At 34.8% G+C, this 23103-nt stretch overlaps 3 protein-coding genes across 5 annotated transcripts in view; 2 read left to right on the plus strand and 1 right to left on the minus strand.

Moving 5' to 3' along the window:
* The window catches only part of LOC107755742 (polymerase (DNA directed) kappa), a 10657-nt gene extending 4810 nt beyond the window's left edge, over positions 1-5847 (plus strand). For all 3 annotated transcript variants that reach the window (XM_016572635.1, XM_016572634.1, XM_016572636.1), the window contains 9 exons: positions 518-715; positions 1182-1306; positions 1383-1549; positions 1659-1691; positions 1826-1922; positions 2366-2537; positions 3305-4399; positions 4785-4836; positions 5266-5847. In XM_016572635.1, the coding sequence (XP_016428121.1) occupies positions 518-715; positions 1182-1306; positions 1383-1549; positions 1659-1691; positions 1826-1922; positions 2366-2537; positions 3305-4399; positions 4785-4836; positions 5266-5368 (2042 nt within the window). In that variant the 3' untranslated portion in view covers positions 5369-5847. The remainder of the gene's footprint in view (positions 1-517; positions 716-1181; positions 1307-1382; positions 1550-1658; positions 1692-1825; positions 1923-2365; positions 2538-3304; positions 4400-4784; positions 4837-5265) is intronic.
* A 696-nt stretch (positions 5848-6543) lies between these two features.
* ankdd1b (ankyrin repeat and death domain containing 1B) lies at positions 6544-15645 on the plus strand. Its single transcript, XM_016572602.1, has 14 exons — positions 6544-6854; positions 8016-8116; positions 8255-8353; positions 8542-8646; positions 8734-8838; positions 8954-9052; positions 9141-9239; positions 9391-9489; positions 12286-12384; positions 12478-12576; positions 12688-12795; positions 13162-13363; positions 15033-15164; positions 15370-15645. The coding sequence occupies exons 1-14, from the start codon at positions 6683-6685 to the stop codon at positions 15423-15425; spliced, it is 1575 nt and encodes a 524-aa protein (XP_016428088.1). The 5' UTR covers positions 6544-6682; the 3' UTR covers positions 15426-15645.
* A 134-nt stretch (positions 15646-15779) lies between these two features.
* Positions 15780-23103, minus strand: part of LOC107755745 (centrosomal protein POC5-like) — a 9853-nt gene continuing 2529 nt past the window's right edge. Inside the window, exons 4-13 of the mRNA XM_016572638.1 lie at positions 22319-22399; positions 22022-22206; positions 21502-21678; positions 21193-21297; positions 19299-19478; positions 19026-19191; positions 16903-17039; positions 16466-16582; positions 16123-16299; positions 15780-16014 (exon numbers count right to left, since the gene is read on the minus strand). Of these exons, the coding sequence (XP_016428124.1) occupies positions 15868-16014; positions 16123-16299; positions 16466-16582; positions 16903-17039; positions 19026-19191; positions 19299-19478; positions 21193-21297; positions 21502-21678; positions 22022-22206; positions 22319-22399 (1472 nt within the window). The 3' untranslated portion in view covers positions 15780-15867. The remainder of the gene's footprint in view (positions 16015-16122; positions 16300-16465; positions 16583-16902; positions 17040-19025; positions 19192-19298; positions 19479-21192; positions 21298-21501; positions 21679-22021; positions 22207-22318; positions 22400-23103) is intronic.

Consider the following 23103-nt stretch of genomic DNA (forward strand, 5'->3'; position numbering starts at 1 on the left):
AAAAAATAATATATAATAATAATAAATATTAAAATAATATATTATTAATATGAATAAACATATTAAAAAATTATTAAAATATATTTAAAAATGTATTTAAATGAATTAAAAAATAATACATAAGAGAGATAATCTGCTCAAAGTTGTTTTCGGTCTTCAGCACATACATCAGATGTGAATATTGTATTTAAATAAAATATATTTTACAGTACTATAGAAAGTAGAAAAAAGTTTGTGTAGATTTATAATCTAATTATTTTCAAAATAATATTTGACTCACATTTAACTATAAATATATAGCTGCCTTTGAAATTTTATAATGGGGTCCCTAGCACAAGGATGATAATATTTGGGGGTCCATAACATCTAAAAGATTAAAAATCCCTGGGCTAGTTTTAAAAAGAGGTCCAATTTTTCTTATTTTTCCTTTGTGAAAGCATTGAAAATGAAAGTCTGTTTTTTTGTTATGAGTGATTATAGTAACTTGATTAATGTTTTTTGTTCTGTTCTTTTAAAGGAAATGATGCAGACAGGTCTGCGGCTGAATCAGAGAGAGATGAACTGTCTCCTGTGCTGTTCGAGGACAGTCCCAGCTCCTCGCCCTCTCTCTCAGGGGCTGATAGGAAAGCAGAGGTGTTTGGGACAAGTGCAGAGGAGGCTGTGCGGGAGATGCGCTTCCGTATTGAGCAGAAAACATCTCTTACTGCCAGTGCAGGTGAGAGACTGGATGGTTTGTTTAGTCCTTTATACTTAAATTTAGGGCTGTGCAAAAAATCGAATTCGATTATCATGCGCATCTCGTCAGTAAAGCCGGTTCTGTGATTAGTAGTAAATCTCCAGCACGTGCTTTCAGATGGAGCGGCATTTACTACAGAGAGCCGTAGTTCACTGACAAGCTACACAAAATCGCGTTCAAAATCGCAGGCGATTCATTGCCGATTTTGTGTAGCTTGTCAGTGAACTACGGCTCTGTGTAGTAAATGCCGCTCCATCTGAAAGCACGTGCTGGAGATTTACTACTAATCACAGGAGCAGCTTTATTGACGAGATGCGCATGAAAATCGCATAAAAATTTTTGCACAGCCCTACTTAAATTGCAAACGTAAGCATATACAGTACAGTCTTCACACATTATGTAAGAAATAAAGAGTATGTTTTTCCTTGTTTGATCTCTCTTATAGGCATTGCCCCAAACATGATGCTTGCAAAAGTATGCAGTGATAAGAACAAGCCCAATGGCGAGTACCGAATTCCTCCTGAGAGACAAGTTGTGATGGAGTTTATGAAGGATCTTCCTGTCAGAAAGGTCCGTCTGACCTGTTTATCTATAACAGTCTTATAGCTCATTAATGTGGCCTAATATTGTTGTATATTTATTCCAGGTGTCTGGTGTTGGCAAGGTTACTGAGAAGATGCTGGCTGCTTTGGGTATTGTCAACTGTGACCAACTGGGCCAGCAGATTGCGCTACTCTCCCTGCTTTTTTCGGGAACCTCCTGGCATAATTTCCTTCACATATCTTTGGGTTTGGGCTCCACGTGTATAGAGAGGTGTGTTTTTTTTAGTCTTGCAGTGTCAAATTTTTGCATAGTGATTTTTTGGATTCAGAATAAGATTTTTATTCTAATATTTCATGGGAAAAATATTCTTTTGTTTCAGGGACTCAGAGAGAAAAAGCATGAGCACTGAGAGGTAATCTGCTCAAAGTTTTCTCCAGTCTTCACCACATGTTTCAGATCCAAACATGTCTGTAAACTTGAAATCAACATTCTGTTTCTACTTTCCCTCAATTTATTTGTGTTATTTCTATTCTCTCTTTCTTTTAGGACGTTTGTGGAGATGAGTGATGCAGAGGAGCAGTATTCCCTGTGCAGAGATCTCTGTCAGGACTTAGCACAGGACCTTCAGCGGGAGGGCCTTAAGGTACCTGGGTTTCAGACCAAAAGTAGCTTCTCTCACCTTTATACTGAGTGTCGGAAATAGCCAGCAAAAACTTGCATATCACTCTGAACTATTTATCTTTTGATTGGTAAATCTCAGATGCTTTGGTATGAACATCAACATTATTATTATTATGTACTAGAGTTGCTTTTGCAGATGTTTTTTCGAAGATATATATATATACAGTATATATTCTATTTATGTGTGTTGTATAGGAACATCTTCTCAATTGTTTCACTTCCCTACTTATTGGATGTTTTAAGCATTATAAACATGTCTGTATAACACCCTGAATGATTTCCACGTAGTTTATGATGTGCAGAAACATGTCAAATAAACTCCATACACAATTAGTATAAATGTAAACATGCAGAAATATTGGTCTTGCATTCATAAGATGGAATGTATTTGTGTTTGTACTATAGGGCAAAACTGTTACTTTGAAGCTGAAGAACGTCAAATTTGAAGTGAAGACCAGAGCGTTTACGCTGCAGTACGCTGTCTGCACTGAGGAGGAGATCTTTGCTGCTGCTAAGGACCTTCTCAAAGTTGAGATTGACAGTGTCAGCCCTCAGCCACTAAAACTAAGACTCATGGGTATATATTACACCTCATGTTATTCTCGAAGTTGTTCTCCGTTATTTCTTTGAAATATTAATGTGTATACATATACATATATATGTATATCACAAAGGATGCATTTATTCAAAAATACCATAAAACTGTAATTACAGTAAGTTTAAAATGTTTTCTATTTGATCAGATTTTGAAATATCATTTATAATCCTTCAGAAATCATTCTAATTATGCTTATTTGATCAGATATCAGATATGCTGATATGCTTTTTTGCTGATCATACTTTATCAATCTTGAAAACAAAGCTGCTTGATATTTTTGTGGAGACTGAAACATTTTTTTGATGAACAGAAAGTTCAAAAGAACTGTGTTTATATGAAATCTCTTTTTTTTGTAACATTAGACCTATAAAAGTCTTTATTGTCAAAGTCTTAAACTATAAAGTATAATAAATGCCAAATAAATGTAACTTTTAAAAAATACAATCTTTATATAATTTCTATAAAATATATAAACTTTAGACTAAACAAAAATCTATGAACTATATATAATAATAATAAAATCTTATTAACTCATAATATTTTGTTTTGTCTAAAGTTTATTGTATCATTACATACAATATTTGCCATGTTTTTTTTTTATTTGTTTTTTTTTATTCATCATTGCAGTATTTGACATCATGCACAAAGAATCAGACCATACAATCAGATCCTTTTTTTTTTTCTTTCTGAAGCTACCTTACGTGTGTTTATTTCCGATTCAGATTCTGATGTGTGTTTTGCAACAGGTGTTCGAGTGTCCGGCTTTATCAGCGCTGAAGATAAAAAACCTCTTCAGAGGAGTATAATGGGATTCCTGCAGAAAGGTGGATCTGATTCAGGCAGTTTCACGCAGTGTGCTGGATCTGTGCTCAAAGCAGAAGAAGACAGTGATGGTGCCAGTTTCCTAAAGCCACAGGCCACTGAGATGAAAGTACCTTCTGTGTCTGAGCAAAAACCCGAATCTAAAGGACCGCAGCAGCAATCGTTTTTTCAAAGAGCACAGTTGAAAAGACTACAGCAGCAGCAGGTACAAATTTCTGTTACGGCTGGTACAGACACAACAAACAATAGTGCTGACGCAGCTCCTGCTACACAGACAGATCTACCAACAACAAACAATCTGTCAGACACAACATCAGCAAAAAGTTTGTCAAATACAAACTCAGGGACAGACACAACAAGCTACGTAAACAAACCTGCAGTTTTAAAGCCATCATTTAAAATCTCAACCCAGGTGCTGCCGTTTCTCACCTGTCCTGTGTGCAACACAGAGATGAAGGATGTAAACCTTACAGCCTTCAATAACCATATTGATGAATGTCTGAAGGGCAGTGCGGTGGATAATGAACCCACACATTTGGATGCGCCTAAGGAACAGGAAGAGCTCAACCGCAAACCACCTGCATCAAGTTCAGAAAGCAGGACTTTAAAATCCTCAAGCCACGACCCATCCTGTAATGAAGAGAAGCCGTCCACTAGCATCTCTGTGCCACTGGTGGAAACTGATGAAGACGGTGATTTCAAGACTCCATTTTTTAGTCACAGGACAAAAACAAATGGAAAGCGTTCTGTTCTTTCTAAAAAGAAGATGCCTGTTTGTGAATCTAGTTCTAAAGCATCACCCACAACACACAATCTTGAGGCCATCACAGAGATGTCATCTGACTCGAACGGCTCGTCTTTGACGTGTCCCGTGTGCAGTCAGCCGCAAAGCACTGATGACCTCGCGCTCTTCAACCGGCATGTGGATATGTGTCTCAACCAGGATGTTCTGCTGGAGTTTAGAGAATCTCATCCTCCTGTGGGTCATTCAGATGAACCAGCACTCAAGAGCGTACGAGGTCAGTGCAAAAAAAAAGAATAATAATCAACTCTTTAGTATAGGGACCAATTCTCACTATTAACTAGTTGCTTATTAGTATGCCTATTATTAACATATTGGCTGTTTATTAGTACTTATATCTGCATGACCATATTCTACATCCCTAGTCCTACCCAGTACATAAACGTAACAACTACCTTACTAACTATTAATAAGCTGCAAATTAGGGGTTTATTGAGGAAAAAGTCATAGTTAATGGTTTGTTATTAGTGAGAATTGGACCTTAAAATAAAGTGTGACCAAAAATGAAGAATTCAAGGAATCGCATTTGGTAACAATAACCATACCATGACAAGTAAGGAAAGGAAATGATTATAATACTTTTGTTGTTTTGTTTTTTATAGGCCAACTGGGGGACCAGGGAAGAGTTTCTAAAGTGAGAGAAAAAAGCAAAAGGTATTTAACTGTAAAAGGCAATAGTACAATATTGTAAGAACGCAATTTGAATGTACACAAATGTTTAAAAAGTTTGAGGTCAGTAAGATTTTTTTTTAAATATTAATACTTTTATTTGAGCAAGGATGCAATAAATTGATCAAAAGTGACAGTGAAGTCATTTATAGTGTTACAGAATATTTCTGTCTTTTTGTTAACTTTCTATTCATCAAAGAATCTTGAAAATGTATCACAGGTTACACAAAAATATCAAGCTGCACAACTGTTTTTAACATTGATAATAATAAGAAATGTTTCTTGAGCAGTAAATTGGCATTAAGTGGCTTTATTCATGAACATTAAACAAATCTTACCAGCCCTAAACTCTAACACTAATGTGTATTATTTTTGTGTCTCATGATATTTATGTATTCTCCATTGTAACTACAGGCAGGGATCATCTCCTCTTCCTCCCTCGAAAAAACCCAAAGTGTTGAGCACAAAACACACGATCGACAAGTTCTTCAAAGGCAATGCCGGACAGAAAGTCTAATTCTTTTACAAATCCAGAGAGATTTAATTTATGAAGAAGAGACTTTATAATCCATAAGGATTTTGCTGGATTCACTTGAGGGAATATTTTGATGGAACAAGTAAGAAGATTCTTGTATGGTGAAGAAAATCAGGTGTTTAATAAGATGACTTCTGATAAGAGATGTTTCAGATGATATACTCTGACACAAAGCTGAAAAACGGTTGTATTTATTGAAATGTGTATTTGTGTGGTGGAAAAATGCTTCATATTGTACTTCAAATTTATACTTTTGGACTTGCCTCTTTCAGTGTTTGTGTAGATCATTGATGTTACATGTACATTTATATATGAGTGAAATTATTTTATTCTATGCATAAATAGAAATGAGCATTTAATTTTGTATGGATATTGTAAAGCACTTTATAAACCATGACATAAGGCTTACCATCTAAATAATAAATATTTTCAAGTATCATAATTGATACATTTTTACAATTCTGCATGTACAGTATATAGGCTATCTAATTTGCACCAAAAATAAATGAACAAAAACATTGTTCTCTTAATCTCATTTAATGTTGCTTTGTGTCAGTATGGAAATATATCAGGTTGTTTTTCTTTGTTTGGAAACTATTTAAACAGCTTTACTCTTGTTGTTGTTTATTCATCAATTCTCTCTTTCCATGATAAATGCTAGGATGTTATTTATATCATTGTAAAGTACACTTCCATTCAAATGTTCAGTAAGAATTATTAAATGTTTTTGACAGAAGTCTCTTATGTTCACCAAGACTGCATTTATTTGATTAAAAATACAGTTACAAAAGCAATATTGTGAAACATTTTTTATTTTAAGTCTTCAGTATCACATGATCTTTCATAAATCATTCTGGTATGCTAATTTGGTGCTCAAGAATGATTTATTATGATCAATGTTAAAACAGTTATGCTGCGAGATGCATTTTTTCCCCTCAGGGTTCTTTGATGAACAGAAACTTAAACAGCAGCATTTATTTGAAATAAAAATCATCTGTAGATGTAAATGTCACTTCGATAAATTGAATTTGTCCTTACTAAATAAATGTATTCATATTGGGGAGGAAAAATCATATTGACCCAAACTTTTGAATGGTAGTGTATATATGCATAATAACCTTAAACCTCATTCCCTATATCTGCACAGTACACAATCAGCCATTTAACTGTATGTACTCTGGGTGAGAGCGCATGTCTTTGGGGCGTGAGCTCTGAGTGCAAACAAAACCATCCACCTGGTATATTTTACAGAATACAAGTCTTCAACTCTAAGAGCTGTGCAACCAGTACAGTACTATGGAGAGGAAAGCTCAAGCCATAAAAGACTGCATACTGAAGCAGCCTGTTTGGAAAAAGGAGAACCTTCATCCCAAAACATGGTTAAAATCAGACCATGTCAAAGGTTTTACTGAATTCATACTGCCAAAGGACATTGCAGAAGATGGTGGTTATGACTGTAAGGAAATGTGTGAGTATAGATTTTCCTTCTTGATTGTGCTAATGATATTTCATATATTTTATGGTTATGATGATTCCTCAGTACTGTTCATGTGTTAATAATTGTCAAGCAAATTGAAGAAACAAGTTGTTACTCTAAAATAGCCTCTATTTTGAATTATGAGTTCATATGTATTCATAAGACTGGAAAGATTGATGCCCGTCTACCATTCATTTTCCATCCTATATTTAGAGGAATATTCAGTGTTCAGTACAAGTTAAACACAATATATGTACCACGGTTTACCACGGTCCATGGAAAGAAAGAAAGAAATAATATCCAAATTACCCTGAGGCGCTTACAATGGAAGTGAATGAGGCCAATCTGTAAATGATAAATATCAATAAGACAAGAAGACATAAGCATAATTGAACAATACATAAAAAAGTATGTTAACATGATCTTAGTGTAAAAAAAACCCACCAAACTTTTCTTTCAAAGTTACTACTAATACTTACAAAGATTGAAATAGTATTTTATACAATTTTAACAGAAGAATTTATAAGTGATTTTATACAATTACGAACGTCACATTTCTGCTTGTAAATACTCCAGAAATCGATCACGATCACTTCCTTTTTTAAGTACCTCACCTCGGCAACCTTAGTTTTATCTTTTTAACGAAAAAAGGTATGAGTCATTGTTTGTTTGTTGTTTTCCTTCAATATTAAACCTATTTTATAACTGTACCGAACTTGGAATATTTCTGAATATTGAAATCAGATTAGAATTCCAGCACACAAATGTTATTTCAGCGGTAACTGAAGTGCATACTATTGGCCTGTCTGACTCAGCATTCATCACACTTGACATCATGTCTTCCAGTGGTCCTTAAAGTGAACACCCAAAACACAAACTGTACTCAGTGATATTTACACATCTCTGTTGTACATCAAACAGAATAGTAGTTACTTTAATATTTTCCTGTAGTCACTCATAATTAAAAACTGCTCTAGAAAAAAAAATACCATGGTTTTGAAACATAGTACCATGGTAAAACCATAGTGAGTACTATGTAAATACCATGTCGAACCAATATAAACATGATAATCATGCCATCTAATACATCGCTGTTTCATACCTTTTATGTAAAGTAGCCTACTAGTATTCAACTGATCATTCAACCTACAGTGTTGGAGGTTGAGAAAGACTTCATAGAAGCAGCAAAGAGAAACGACGTGGAGGGCATGAAGCTTCTCGGGAGAGGCGTTAATGTCAACTCCAAGAATGTGGTATGTCAATAAACTGCTCTTAGCTCACTTACACACATGTGTGATGGGTGTTTAAGAGCAGAATTTGCACAGTAGCAAATACAGACGTGTTTGTTCACCGTCTCTGAGCAGTTCTTATGAATTTGTGTCTCATGTCAGCACGGTCGAACTGCTCTTCATTATGCTGTGGCCTTCAGAAATGTGGAAGCTGTTGATGTGCTCCTTCGAAGGAGAGCCAAACTAGATTTGCAAGATATTGTAAAAAGGATTCTAATGTTGTGTATTATTCTAAGTGTTTTAAATTATATTTGTTTTCCATTTGAATTGTGTACACTGCAGACGCCCTCTATAAGTGAGTGACAACATCTGCCGCTGCAATTGTGTAACACCTCATATGGCTTATTCATAATGCATTTAGGACATAAATGTAAATATTCTGTGTTCAGGAGGGTCTGAACATGATGCACTGCGCTGCCATGAACAATCACACTGATATTGTAGCTTACATTGTTGATGACTTGCAAATGGGAGAACTTGACAAAGAAGACCAAGTAAGGAAACAGCAGTTACAATAAAAGCAAGAACCAGAATAAAACGAAACACTCAAACATAAAGTTTGCATGTTGTTTTTCTGTCAGTATGGTAACAGGCTTTTTGCCCTGGCCGCGGCACACGGCTGTGTTCGCATGCTACAGATGCTGATGGAGGAGCCTTACAACATGGCCGCCATGGAGGAAAATAAGGTTCATTTATTACATCCTTCAGTTTGTAGATGCTTTTTTAATTCACAGAAAAGTATGTGTTGTAGCTGTAATAATTTGTTCAGCAGGGCCTGGTTTTCTCTGGTTTGATTGACAGGTTGGGGACACACCTCTGCATCTGGCAGCCAAAAATGGTCAATGTGAAGCGCTGCAGTTACTTCTAGACAACTTTAACATTCGCAATGAGGTCAACCAGGTAAAAATCTGTCCTATTTAATGTAACAGATCCTTCTCAACACAGAAAATGCACACACACATTGATGTGATGTATGTGCGGTGTGTAGGCAGGACAGACCGCTCTGTATCTGGCTGCAGATGGAGCTCATGAGGACTGTGTACAAGCCCTGCTGGAGGCACAGTGTGACCCAAACATCTTCACCTTAGTATGTACTGAGTATGTACAGAGGTGATGATTTCATACATCTCTTTTGAGGGCAACGTTTTTTTTACCATTATTGACAATGTTTTAACCATGAAGTATTAAACATATTCAGCATTGTTTCTTAGAGAATGGTTACCTGTGATGATTTTCAGAGCAGAAGCAGTCCTCTGCATCCAGTCTGTGAGAGGGGCCACTTTCCTATTGTCAAACTCCTCATCAATAGTGGAGCCCAAATGAACGCTCAGAACCAGGTAAGAAATTTTCAACCTTGTTTTTTTTCTGCTGCCTGAAGTTTTAATGCTACTGAATTGACACTAATGTCAATTTTAAGTTAAACTTAAGCATATAGTGTAACATTACATAAGAATGGCATTTTAAACATTGTCATTAAAGATTAAAGATAAAGATTTTTTTTAATCAACTGGTCAATATATTTTTACTAGATTTGCAAGATAAGGTATATGTTTGCCCAGTCATTAATGATTGACACTGTTTCCCTTAAGATCAGTACGACGCTCATACTGTGTTTCTGCAGCATGGACTGACTGCTGTTCACTTAGCAGCATGGTTTGGGAGTTTGGAGATCCTCAAGTTACTTGTGCAAGCTGGAGCTGACCAAAGCATTGAAAATACGGTGAGCTGTTCGCTTACCATTTAATTTATGTATTTTCAGGTTTATTTGACAGGAACAATGCACATCAATGATACATAAATGTACATTGTGCCAGAATTAGCCAGAAGGCTTATTTTGCATCTGCAGTCCCTGGACTGATGGTAAAATTGTTACCCTAAAAATATAAAATAAATAATCTATACATAATACATACATGATGCTTCAAAATAAAATTTACACTATATCTAATACATGTAGTTCTATCCCAATACAAAAAAAATAAAAAAAATCAACATCCGCTTAAAAATTACGCTATACATAAAACCATCAAATCAACACCAGCTCACTCAAACACACAATCCAACTGTCAGATAATATGACAAGCAATGTATCAATACAGTGATTCATTTTTGAAAAAAAATTATTTCTATGGATTATTCTGCAGTTGCTGTGGCATTTCCATATAAATACATACCACATTAAATCTACTACTACTCTATAATTATTTTTTCTCCCAAATGATGAACTTCAAGTGTTTCAGAAAACTTGCAGAAAATATTTCGAACCATAATTTTACATATATATTTTTTCACATAAATAATTCACAATTGTGAATTTTTTGAATGAAAGACCAAAAGGATAAACAATGCATATGTATTTTCATAACATTCTTTGCTCATATTTACCAAGAGGGCTAATAATCCCAACTGTTTAAATAAAAGTTTTTTTTTTGTTTTTTTTTCAGATTTTCATGCAATAATTTATCATGTAGAAACTCATGAACACACATGACCTTTAACCTTAAATTTATTTAAACTCTTATTTTTTTATATTACTGTAACACCACTAGCATTAAAATGAGTAACTATTGCTTTTATGTAAATTAAATTAACTGTTAATTTATTAAATAAATTCATATTCATTTCACTTTCATAAAAATGCTCAGAACCAGGTAAGAAATTTTCAACCTTGTTTTTTTTCTGCTGCCTGAAGTTTTAATGCTACTGAATTGACACTAATGTCAATTTTAAGTTAAACTTAAGCATATAGTGTAACATTACATAAGAATGGCATTTTAAACATTGTCATTAAAGATTAAAGATAAAGATTTTTTTTAATCAACTGGTCAATATATTTTTAATACAAATGAATTAAGTTACATTATAGATAGCTATAATGAACACTACTGTTCAAAAGTTTGGGGCCAGCAAGTTATTTGTATTTTTGGTTATTTATTTATTTGAGTGCTGTCAAACGATTAATCGCAATTAATCGCATCCAAAATAAAAGTTTTTGTTTACATAATATATCTGTGTGTACTGTGTATATTTATTATTTACATATAAGTACACACACATGCATGTGCATACTTCAGAAAAATGTTATGTTTGTATATTAAATATATTTATATATAATATAAATTATATGAATATAAATATATACATGTAAATATTTTCAAAATATATACTGTATGTATATGTATTGATATATACATAAATATACACAGTACACACCACATATATTATGTAAACAAAAACTTTTATTTTGGATGCGATTAATCGCGATTAATCATTTGACAGCACTAATTTATTTATTTATTTTTTAAAGATGAACACTAGTATTTAGTACGGATGCATACAATTATTCATGACAGTAAAGACATTTATAATGCTATGAAAGATTAGTATTTTAAATAAATGCAGTTCTTATTAACTTTTTTTAATCAAAGAATCGTGGAAAAAAAATGTATCATGGTTTCCGCAAAACTATTAAGCAGCACAAACTGTTTTCATCATTGATGATAACACAAAATGTTTCTTGAGCAGCAAATAACAGAATGATTTCTGAAGGATCATGTGACACTGAAGACTGGAATAATGATGCTGAAAATTCAGCTTTGCCATCACTGGGTAAAATTACGATATATTAAAATAGAAAAGTTATTTTAAATGGTGCTAATATTTCAAAATATTGCTGTGTTTACTGCACTTTACTGATCAAATAATGCAACCATGGTGAGTATAAGAGGCATTTAAAAAATAAATAAAATAAAAATAAAAATCTTACCTTCCCCGAACTTTTGAACAGTTATATGTCCAATTCAAGCTTTTGCTTTAAACACAGATACATTATTCCTCAAAGCTAAAAGAATTAATAATTAATTAGTACCAAAAGTGAAAACTGACAATGTATAAAATACTTGACTGACATTTTCAAACATTGCGATTTCCCCCCTTTGGCTTCTTATTGAATTCAATATATATATATATATATTTTTTTTTTTAAATATATATTTATATTTGGTCTCCAGTACTGAGCATTTTAACACACATCTTTTTCCTTCATGACAACATGAGTATAATCCATATTAAGCATAAATACCCTAATGCTAGATTAAACCTTCAAGATTGATTGACTGATTGTTTCATTTCAGCAATTGCACACTCCATTTCATCTGACAGTGAAGAACTGTCATATTCCAGTAATCCACACCTTACTTGAGGCTGGCTGTGATCCAAACGTAAAGGATCATGTGCGTTATCTCTTTTCATACATCGTTTGTGAAATGATATTTATCACTGCATGCACGTGTTTCAGTAGTTTATTATTCATTCACCACACTCAGATGGGGCAGACTGCACTCCATATCGCCGCTGAGATGGGAAAGGTGGATGTGGTGGAGATGATTCTGAAAGCTGGGGTGGATCTGGAGATTCAGGACAGGGTGACAGACCGTGTCTGACATTTTACACTGCCTGATAACGCTTTTAAAAGACCGTAGAGAAATAGGCAATTTGTGAGAAGTTATTTTGGTACTTTTTATTTTCTTTCACAGCAAAATAAAACAACTCTTAGAGTGGCAGCGAGGGGAAATATGGTGATTATTGTGGACATGATCATCAAAGCTGAGAGATATTTCAGATGGAAGCACGATTTTCAAATGGTAGGTATTCAGATTTCCAATGTGGGTCAAAGCAGACCGTGGAATAAAAGGTATTGTGTTTTGTAAAGGAGTGGGAAGCACATTTTCCTCCCACCAAACGTCACGGCCTGCTATAACCTCTGTCATTTTCTATTAAACCCAGTGCAGGAGGTGTAATGCAGTATTAAAACATGTATAATTCAATTCAGAAAGGTCACCACAGCACATTTATTTGCACGAGGGTTGCATATGTCAAAACTGATCATTCTGAATAACAGCAAACATAATATTCATTGTGCTGTAAATATACCTGTGCTAATTTCAGCACCTGGCTTCTGGCGAATCTGGCCTTTCTCAGAGCTGGATGTTATTTGATTACCCTTTCAGACTAATACAGATGCTATTGAGAGCCTGCACAGCGAATCACCGCTGACGTTTAAATTAGATCACTCTCCTGACACAAAGCCGGTGCGCGATATAATATGGGACCTCGCATACAAACACCTCAAGCGCAATGACTGGAAGAAGTTGGCGGAGCTCTGGGAGTTCACAGATGATCAGGTGGCTGCCATCGAGGAGCAGTGGACAGGTCAGACAAGATGCATTAGGATCAGATCGTTATATTCAAAAACACATCAAAATAAACCCCAAACAGGAAGTTCAACAACATCAATGTTAAAGGGTTAGTTCACCCAAAAATGAAAACTCTGTCATTAATTTCTCACCCTCATGTCGTTCCAAACCCATAAGACCTTCGCTCATCCTCAGAACACAAAATAAGATATTTATGATGCAATCCGAGAGCTCTCTGATCCTCCATAGACAGCAACTAAACTGTAATGTTGCAGGTTCAGAAAGGTACTGTAGAAGGACATCGGTAAAATAGTCCATGTGACATCAGGGTTCAACCATAATTTTACGAAGATACGAGAATACTTTTTGTGCGCAAAGAAAAAAAAACGACTTTATTCAACAACTCTTCTCCTCATCCAGTCTTCCTGCAAATGTGCCATGCGCTGCAGACAGGATGAGGAGAAGAGTTGTTGAATAAAGTTGCTATTTTAGTTTTCTTTGCGCATAAAAAGTTTTCTCGTAGCTTCGTAAAATTAGTTGAATCCCTGATGTCACATGGATTATTTTACCAATGTCTTTACTGCCTTTTTGGACCTGGGAACATTACATGTGTTGCTGTCTATGGAGGGTCAGAGAGCTCTCAGATTTCATAAAAAATATCTTAATTTGTGTTCTGAAGATGAACAAAGGTCTTACGGGTTTGGAACGACATGAAGGCGAGTAATTCATGACAGAATTTTCATTTTTGGGTGAACTATCCCTTTAAATCAAAAACTAAAAGTTGAGACTAATTTTATTGTGAAATGTACACTACTGCTTAAAAGTTTGGGTCAACAAGATTTTTTTATTTCTGTTTTTAATTAATACTTTTAAAATAGAAAAGTTATTTTAAATTGCAATGTTTTTAAAATAGACTTTTAAAAACTTTCAAAAATTATACCAACCCCAAACCGTTGAACTGTAGGCCTAATGTATTTATTATTAAAATGTTATTTTTAATAAAACTAAAATCTGTTTGACTATCATGCATATATTTATTTCTTAACTACTTATAATTATGGTCAAATTATTATTTCAAAATTCCATTGGAAGAAAGGCAATCTAGACAATACATCTATAAAACATGTTATAGATCAATCTGAATCAGTGATACTGACTATAAGGCCCTAAAGGGATAGTTCATCCAAAAATAAAAATTCTGTCATTAATTACTCACCCCTGTATGACCTTCGTTCATCTTCGGAACACAAATTAATTTATTTTTAATTAACATTTTTTTTTTTTTTACATTTTATTAATAAATTTTACACGCATGCATCATGGTACTCTTGATAATGTCAGAGGATGGTGACGCGAAAGAGAATTGTTGAATAAAGTCATTATTTTTGTTTTCTTTGCACACAAAAAAATATTCTCATAGCTTCGGTTGAATCACTGATGCCACATGGACTATTTTAACGTTAAAGTCCTTACTACATTTCTGGGTCTGGGAACATTTCAGTTACATTGCTCTCTATGGACGGTCAGAGAGCTCTCGGATTTCATCAAAAATATCTTAATTTGGGTTCTGAAGATGAACAAAGGTCTTACGGGTTTGGAACGACATGAGAGTGAGTAATTAATGACAGAATTTTAATTTTGGGGTGAACTATCCCTTTAAAAACTTGAGTATTTTGTTGTACTAGGTCCTAACAGTTTCCAAGAGCATGGGAACAGGATGCTTCTGATCTGGCTTCATGGAATCATGATAGAAGGGAGCAGCCCAGCCAAAGGCCTGTATGAAGCACTGCTTTCTGTTGGGATTACAAAGATTGCTGGTAGGATGTGTTCACAATTTCATTGTCTATTATCTTTGTTTGTGGACGTCCTGAGGGATGCGTTGCTAATACAAAAAGTAATATGGCTTTGCGACATAAAAAATATACATTTATGCTTTCACAGTCTTTATAATGTCCCTTACAGTAAAATGAGCAAGGAACAAAATGGTGAAATCTCATTCTATACATTTTTTCTCATTCCCAGAAAAAATAAGAATGGAAGGAACAAACATTGATACACGGAAATGCACAGTTTCATGAATTCAAGATGCTACAAAGACTGCTATGAACTAAAAACAGCACTTTAATTTCTAATTGATCCAACAATTAACTTTAGTACCACCTGTGGATTAAGGTACAGTACAAATTAATACAGTAGCTGACTGATCTGAAACAAGGAATCAGAAAAGTGTTGCAGATTTTGATTATGACTTTGTAAAACATTATAAAGTAAATGGTGATAAACAACTTTAATAAATTAAAGAAACCACATCATGTAATAAATAATGATTCTTCAATTAAAATCTTGGCAATTTCAGTATAAAACAACTTACCTTCATTTCATGTTATGAAAAAATAAATTACATTTAGTACTAAAAATGTATTAATCTAATTCAAAGCCTCTTATCAAATCAAATACTATTGAGTTACAATATCCAGACTCAAGGCCTGACAGATAAATGAACGAGTGTGTGTGTGTGTGTTAGTCCACAACTTTGATGGAGTGGATGTGAAAGGTGGAGGAGGAGGGGCCTCTGGGTTGGCTGGAGGAGCTCTTGCTACTGGAGACAGTCTGACTCTGAAGAGCAGAGCGAGGGAATTTAGCTGCTGTTGCCTGGCCGACAGTGAGCTGTAAATGGTGAAAAAAAAAAGAAAAAATTTGAATGAACAGTATGTGTGTTTGATGTTTTGATATCATCACATGCACTTCGACATCTGTAGGGATGTTTCTTGATACCTGAGTGACAGGGTGGTGTCTTTCTACAACAACTGAACTCATGGGAGGAGCCACGCCCATGACATGCAGAGCTGCAGGGGGGCGGCCCGTCCGGTTATGCTCTGGCCGTCCCATCAAACGAGCGGTCACTGTCTTGGAGGCTTTTTGCTTGCCAGCTGTTACTATCCGTGTGCTCGCCTAAAGAAGAGAATAGTAGTGCCATTAAAAGTAAGCAGTTTTCAGAACATTCGATACACAAATATATAAATGTAATCACAAACGTTTTGAAAAGAGAGGTTAGAAACGGGTTGAGAGGGTTGATATAAAATATATTTATAAATATACTTGCAGTGAAATGTGGTACCTGTCTGAAAGAGCTTGTACTGCCCCCTGGTGGTCCGGAAGAATTCACCACCGTGGTTGAGAAAAAAGTTTCTGCTCTTGGGCCTGTGCTTGAGCCAGGCTGAGAGACAAAATGTTCCTGAAGAGAGAGAGATAAATAAAAACAAGAATTTAAAAACATTATTCTGACCGATTAGACTGTCATGTGAAATTTTCTAGGAAATAAAACAAAAAATGAAAATACAAGCATTTGGTCCTAAATGAAGTAATTGAGGTTAACTTGACAACTAAAGGGCATCTGTAAATACACTAAAAAGAAAACACTACAATCTCGTAATGATGTTCCATCAAGCTTGATATTGAAATGAAGAGCATTGCATACACAGTGTATATCAATATGAAAACAATAGTGCTAAATATGACTGCTGGGTTCAAAGCATTGTTTCTTGCACGTCTTACCGCCTCTACATCCTCTGTAATGCCCAGATGTACTGGACTCTCCATGACAACTGGACTGAGCCGTGATGACGAGATAGTCCGTGGAGGGTGATTGGCCATTGAGCTGCTGCTTGGCTCGTCCCCTGGAAGTGGAACATCTACAAAGAAAAAAAAAAAAGAATAATAAATGAAGGCTAGAGTCATGATACTGCATAAGGTTTGATCTTTGGAAATTATTTCGCAAAATAAAAAAAGAATATGGTACCATGTACATGAAGTAACAGCCCTGCTTTAATTTGAATTATTGTTTCAGATCCGATTTCATTCTTTTAATATCAAATTCTGTCTCACACTCTCTCTCTGATGCTCATTGCCTCAAAAAAATAAATAAATAAATAAAATAAAGGAATAGTCACAATGAAATTTTGGTAAAATTTCACAGGCAAAAAAGGTCCATTATCTGATATCAACAGAAATCACTTTCAAACCAAGCAGCTTTTTTGTGAATTAGTACTGCAATTTCTTTTTTTTATTTATTTAAAAAACAAGTTTCCTAAACTTATAGTTGGCTTATAGTTGTCTGCACACCCCGGAATAAGTATTTTAACACAGAAAAATATAAATCGACACTAGGGCTGCATGATAAATATTTTTCTGTGTTAAAATACACAGAAAAATATAAATCGAATTGAGCTGCTGCTTGGCTCGTCCCCTGGAAGTGGAACATCTACAAAGAAAAAAAAAAAAAGAATAATAAATGAAGGCTAGAGTCATGATACTGCATAAGGTTTGATCTTTGGAAATTATTTCGCAAAATAAAAAAAGAATATGGTACCATGTACATGAAGTAACAGCCCTGCTTTAATTTGAATTATTGTTTCAGATCCGATTTCATTCTTTTAATATCAAATTCTGTCTCACACTCTCTCTCTGATGCTCATTGCCTCAAAAAAAATTTAATAAATAAATAAAATAAAGGAATAGTCACAATTAAATTTTGGTAAAATTTCACAGGTAAAAAGGTCCATTATCTGAGTTGGCTTATAGTTGTCTGCACACCCCGGAATAAGTATTTTAACACAGAAAAATATAAATCGACACTAGGGCTGCATGATAAATCGAAATGGAATCGAGATCGCGATTCGACAGAAGCAGCGATTGTCATGCGTATCTTTCAGTGAAGCACTGTTCTGTGATCAGCAGTAAATCTCCATCCAAAGGCCAGAGGGCGCTCTCGCGCTGAAACTCCAAATACGCCTCGCAGAAGAAACCCAGAAAATGCCTATTGCTGCAGCTGAATAAACAGAAGATTAATATGTTGCGTGCCTTATTCTGTGTAAGAAGCCACATCATCTCACAGAAGGATTTATTTCAAACACTCGACTGACGTTATGAAGTGAGTTTGGAGTAAAAATATGTTATTAAATGTGGTATTTTCACATGCTTTCAGATGGAGCAGCATTTACTTCACAGAGCCGTAGTTCACTGAGAAGCTATGCAAACAGCTGTCATTATCGCGAATGATTTCTTCGATTTCAGAATCCCGCAATAAAATCATCTGCGATTATTTTGCGTAACTTGTCAGTGAACTACGGCTGTGTGTAGTAAATTCTGCTCCATCTGAAAGCACGTGATGATGATTTCCTGCTGATTACAGAACCGGCTTTTTTAACAAAATGCGCATGACAATCGCATTCAATTAATCGTGCAGCCCTAATCGACACACTTCAACCTTTAACATTTGTCTACCTTTACTGCTTATTTCATTGTATATACAGTATGAGCTACATGTGGGACAACAGAAGGGAAAAAGGTTGATTATGATGCAGGAATATTAAACGTTTGATAAGTAAAGCCAAAGGCTAGAAAACCATTACCGCAATCAATCTGATTTAGTTGCCATATAAAATGACATGCCTAGGGTGTATTCAGTTATTTAGAAATGACCTTTTGTCAAATCCTCGGTTTTTAACAGTAATGTGAAGAGGTTTTACGACATTTTTTTGCATATCAAGGGAAATATCTGAGTATCTGTCATAATGTACACTTCAAGAATGTAACAATTAGTCATGTTAAACTGTTACATCATGCCTTAAATGTGATCATTGCCACTGTAATTGAGCTGAACCCATCTATCATCTTACCACGGTCCAGTCTACCCGCTTCTCCAGTGTTGAACATGCTAAGGGCCTCGATGTTGAGAGCACAGACCCCACGCATGAAAGCTTTCTTCATAGAGTCCTCATAGCGCTCTCGCTCCGTGTGCAGCCTGTGGATTTCAGCTTGAGCTTTCTGGAGCTCCTCTACATGCTGACAAACACAATCACAAAACTTTCATGTAATGTCCAAATCTAGTAACCTATTAAACATGGAATCAATCACACTTTCAGTAAAATTGCGGTATTGGCTCCAATCACCTGTGCCATCTTGGTCTCGTAGTCTGTAGAGAGCTGCATGCAGACGTCCTCTGCTCTGGCACAACATGCTCTCTCCACATGCTCCCGCCACCTGTTCTGGATGAGTGAGTGCCAGCCTGCCCACACCTTCCTCTTGAGCTGCAAATGATAGTGCTGCTCTGCCAGTCTGCTCCCCTGAGCCTGAAACACACAGAAATACATGAACATTTATATTTTATAAAAATAATAATAATAATAATAAAATGTATTGTTTTTGAAAGAAGTCTTATTATTTGATAAAAGTAAAACAGTAAGTAATTCTGTGAAATATTTTTACAATTTAAAATAACTTTTCTATTTTAATATATTTTAAAACGTAATTAGTCCTGTAATGGAAATGTTGAATTTTAAACAGCCATTACTCCAGTTTTCAGTGTTACATGATCCTTCAGAAATCATTATAATATGCTGATTTGCTGCTCAAGAAACATTTCTTATTGTTGAAAACTGACTGAAGAATTTGAATGAAGCCAGGGAGTGTGTATATAAAAATAATAATAAAAAACTTTCAACTTCTTTGTTGAAGATTTACCAAAACACAAATAGGCTTTTGAAATATATTTATTAATCCCAATCAGTGTTGGTAGTAACTAGTTACAGTAATAATATTACTTTGTGCAGTAACTAGTAGTGTAACTAATTACTAATATGATTTCAGTAATAATATTTGGTTACACTTTACGTATTTTAAGGTGTCCTTGTTAAAGTGTAATTATACATTTAAGTACTGAGTAATATTAATTAACTAAATGTACTTACTATATGGTTAGGTTTAGGATTAGGGTTTAGCTTAGGGTTACTTGCATGTAATTATGCATAATTTATTGTTATTATAATAGTAAGTACATGTAACGTGTAAGTAACAAGGATTAAAATAAAGTGTTACTTCAGATATCATCCATAAAACAGCTAGTTACCTACTTACTTTTGATTGCTTAACCCCTACTGATTTGAAGTCCAACAATCCAATAATTCCTATATTTATTTCCATAATTTTCATGACTCATGAACACGTGAAGTCACCAGAGCTGCGGGCAAGCTTGGAATATGAAAAAGCTTACATTCAACAAATGTCAGATATCATCCATAAAACAGCTAGTTACCTACTTACTTTTGATTACTTAACCCCTACTGATTTGAAGTCCAACAATCCAATAATTCCTATATTTATTTCCATAATTTTCATGACTCATGAACACGTGAAGTCACCAGAGCTGCGGGCAAGCTTGGAATATGAAAAAGCTTACATTCAACAAATGGAAATATTGCCATTACATTGATTTTGTGAGAAGAAAAGATTATCTCAAAACCAATGTGTGGCATTATGGCGTTATGGAAGTTGTGGCATTACTTTACTCTGACATTACATGGCTTACTCACCCACATCCCTCTGATCCCGATATAAATTGTATTGCTATAATTAAAAATCTTTTTAGAAAACGAAACATTTTCTTACGAACTTCTGCTATTTCTTTTGATAAAACACATTATGAAAAATTATTGTATTATGGGTAACAGAAAAATTATAGCTTCAAGCTACACATGACAATTAATGAAGTTAATACAACACTTAAAAGTCACCACTATCAGTCACCACTGAGTGTTTGTAATAACTTCTGACTGCGATCCAGTGTGCATTTTGGTCAAATGATGAGGCAGAAATATATTGTTAGTAACATTTCAGAACTATCCTTTTAAACGCAGATAGGCTTGTGAAACTGCAATTTCTCCAAGAAAAGAAAATGAATACAAAACACAAGCCTGTCTGAAGTATCAATCTGACGGGAGTAAACAACACTGTCTGAAAAACATCTGCCCTGTGTGTGTGCTGTCAGTCTGAGCTGCCCTGTCTCACCTCCTCTCTGGCAGCACACTGCTGTAGTCTCCACTGGGTGAAACTCCTCATCAGCTCCAGCTTCTCCCTCTGCCTGTCAACCGCCCTGCTCAGATTCACGATCACCTGCAGATGGCAAAGGCCAAGGAGGAGATGACAAACTGGAAAACAGAACTTACAGCCTGTGAAAAAACTGACACAGAGCAACATTTTGCACCCCATACACTGAATTTCAAAGCTTACATTTAACATTTACTAATTACTTACATTTACTTTACACTTAATACATACTACAGGAACAGTCTATTAATTATCAATATCTGTGTGCACCTCATCTTTTCTCTGGTTAGAGATCTTGTAGGTGTTGAGCAGGTCTTTCAGACCATCCATCTCAGCATTTACAGCAGCCATATGGGCTGCATGTTTCTCCCTCTCCTTCTTAAGCTGCAGTCTGTGCTGCTCCACAAAGGCCAGTTTCCATTTCCTCAGCTCCATCATCACATTACTCTGTACACAGACCAAGAAAGTTCCTATAATGCATTATAGTATGAAGAAAAACACTACTTACCAGTGTTATTTTAATATCACTGAAATACTATTATAGTTTCATATTTGAAGTTTTTTTTTTCATTTAAATTTTTCATTTTTTTTAAATATGCCTATATATTTCTATTAATTTTATTTTAGTTTTAGTTAAGTCATTTTAGTACATCAAGTTAAACTAAATGAAAATGTTGCCTTGACAAACAGATGATTTCAATTAACATTTATTTTATTTCTCTGTTTTTTATGGTTTTAGTTTTAGTTAACTACAACTCTGCTGCTTACAATACATAACTGCAAAGCAAACCTTAAGGTTTGTGCTCCAGGTGTCCAAAATGTTCTCCATCTTGTTCAGGTTCTCCTCTGAGATGAACATCTCAGCCATGACGGTGGTCAGAGCATCAGGGCTGCTTTGTCCTGATCTGTCTGATCCAGTCTGCGACCTCGCTGATCTTTCCTCAGATGACACAGGCCTGTCTGCCATGCTCTCAGCTGAAGTAGAAGCAATATTATAAAACACATAGTTCTAGATTCTGATTGGATGAGACACATTTGAAAGCAAGAGGGCTGAGAGATTCTAATTTAAATGGCTTCATGAAGTTACCCTCGGATGTTCGACTTTGTGGTCTGGATTCTTCTAATGACGGAGTTGGCATAGCCCCGTTGTTTGAGTGCACTTCATTATCTGAAATAAAACAAAGAGTGGTTCTCAGTCGTTTTGACATGACATTGTCAAAGACAAATTTGAAAGCCTCACAAAATATTTCAGATACTTCTGCTATTATATAAAAAAAAAAATTATTTACAGAAACAAGGTGTTGCAATATAGTGAAATAATTTGGTAAATTTATTATAAACAATCAAAATAATTAAATTCCAATAACAATGTTCTACATGGTTTACACTTTTTATTACCAGTAAATTTACATGACTCATTTACATGCGATTAACAAGTTGTTGTTTGTTTACTTGCAAATATCAATTTCTACCTGATAAAACATTTTAAAGCTTTATAACACATTGAAATTACTTTAAATGTTTTATAATTAATTATAAAACAATTAATTAATTTTATTCATTTCCACAACTTCTCCTTGTCTACAAATTGCAATTCCTTCATTCAGTATAGTGTCCTGGGCCCATATTCACAAAACATCTTAAGGCTGAAAGTAGCTCACAACTCGCCGATTTAGGAGAAAATCTTAAAAATAATGGGCGTGTCAATCCTAAATTTAGGACTCCTAAATTTTTGCTCTAAGAGTATTTCACAAAGCGTTTTAGCTCTAAAACTAGCTCCTAAATCTGTGAAAGGTTAGGAGTAGTGAAGAGGACTCCTAAGTCACTAAGACCAAATCTGAACTATCCTAAAATGGCTGTTGCCAGCAATCT

The sequence above is a fragment of the Sinocyclocheilus rhinocerous genome, unplaced genomic scaffold (genome assembly GCF_001515625.1).
Source record: "Sinocyclocheilus rhinocerous isolate Xijiao unplaced genomic scaffold, SAMN03320098_v1.1 scaffold171, whole genome shotgun sequence".
Lineage (NCBI taxonomy): Eukaryota > Metazoa > Chordata > Actinopteri > Cypriniformes > Cyprinidae > Sinocyclocheilus > Sinocyclocheilus rhinocerous.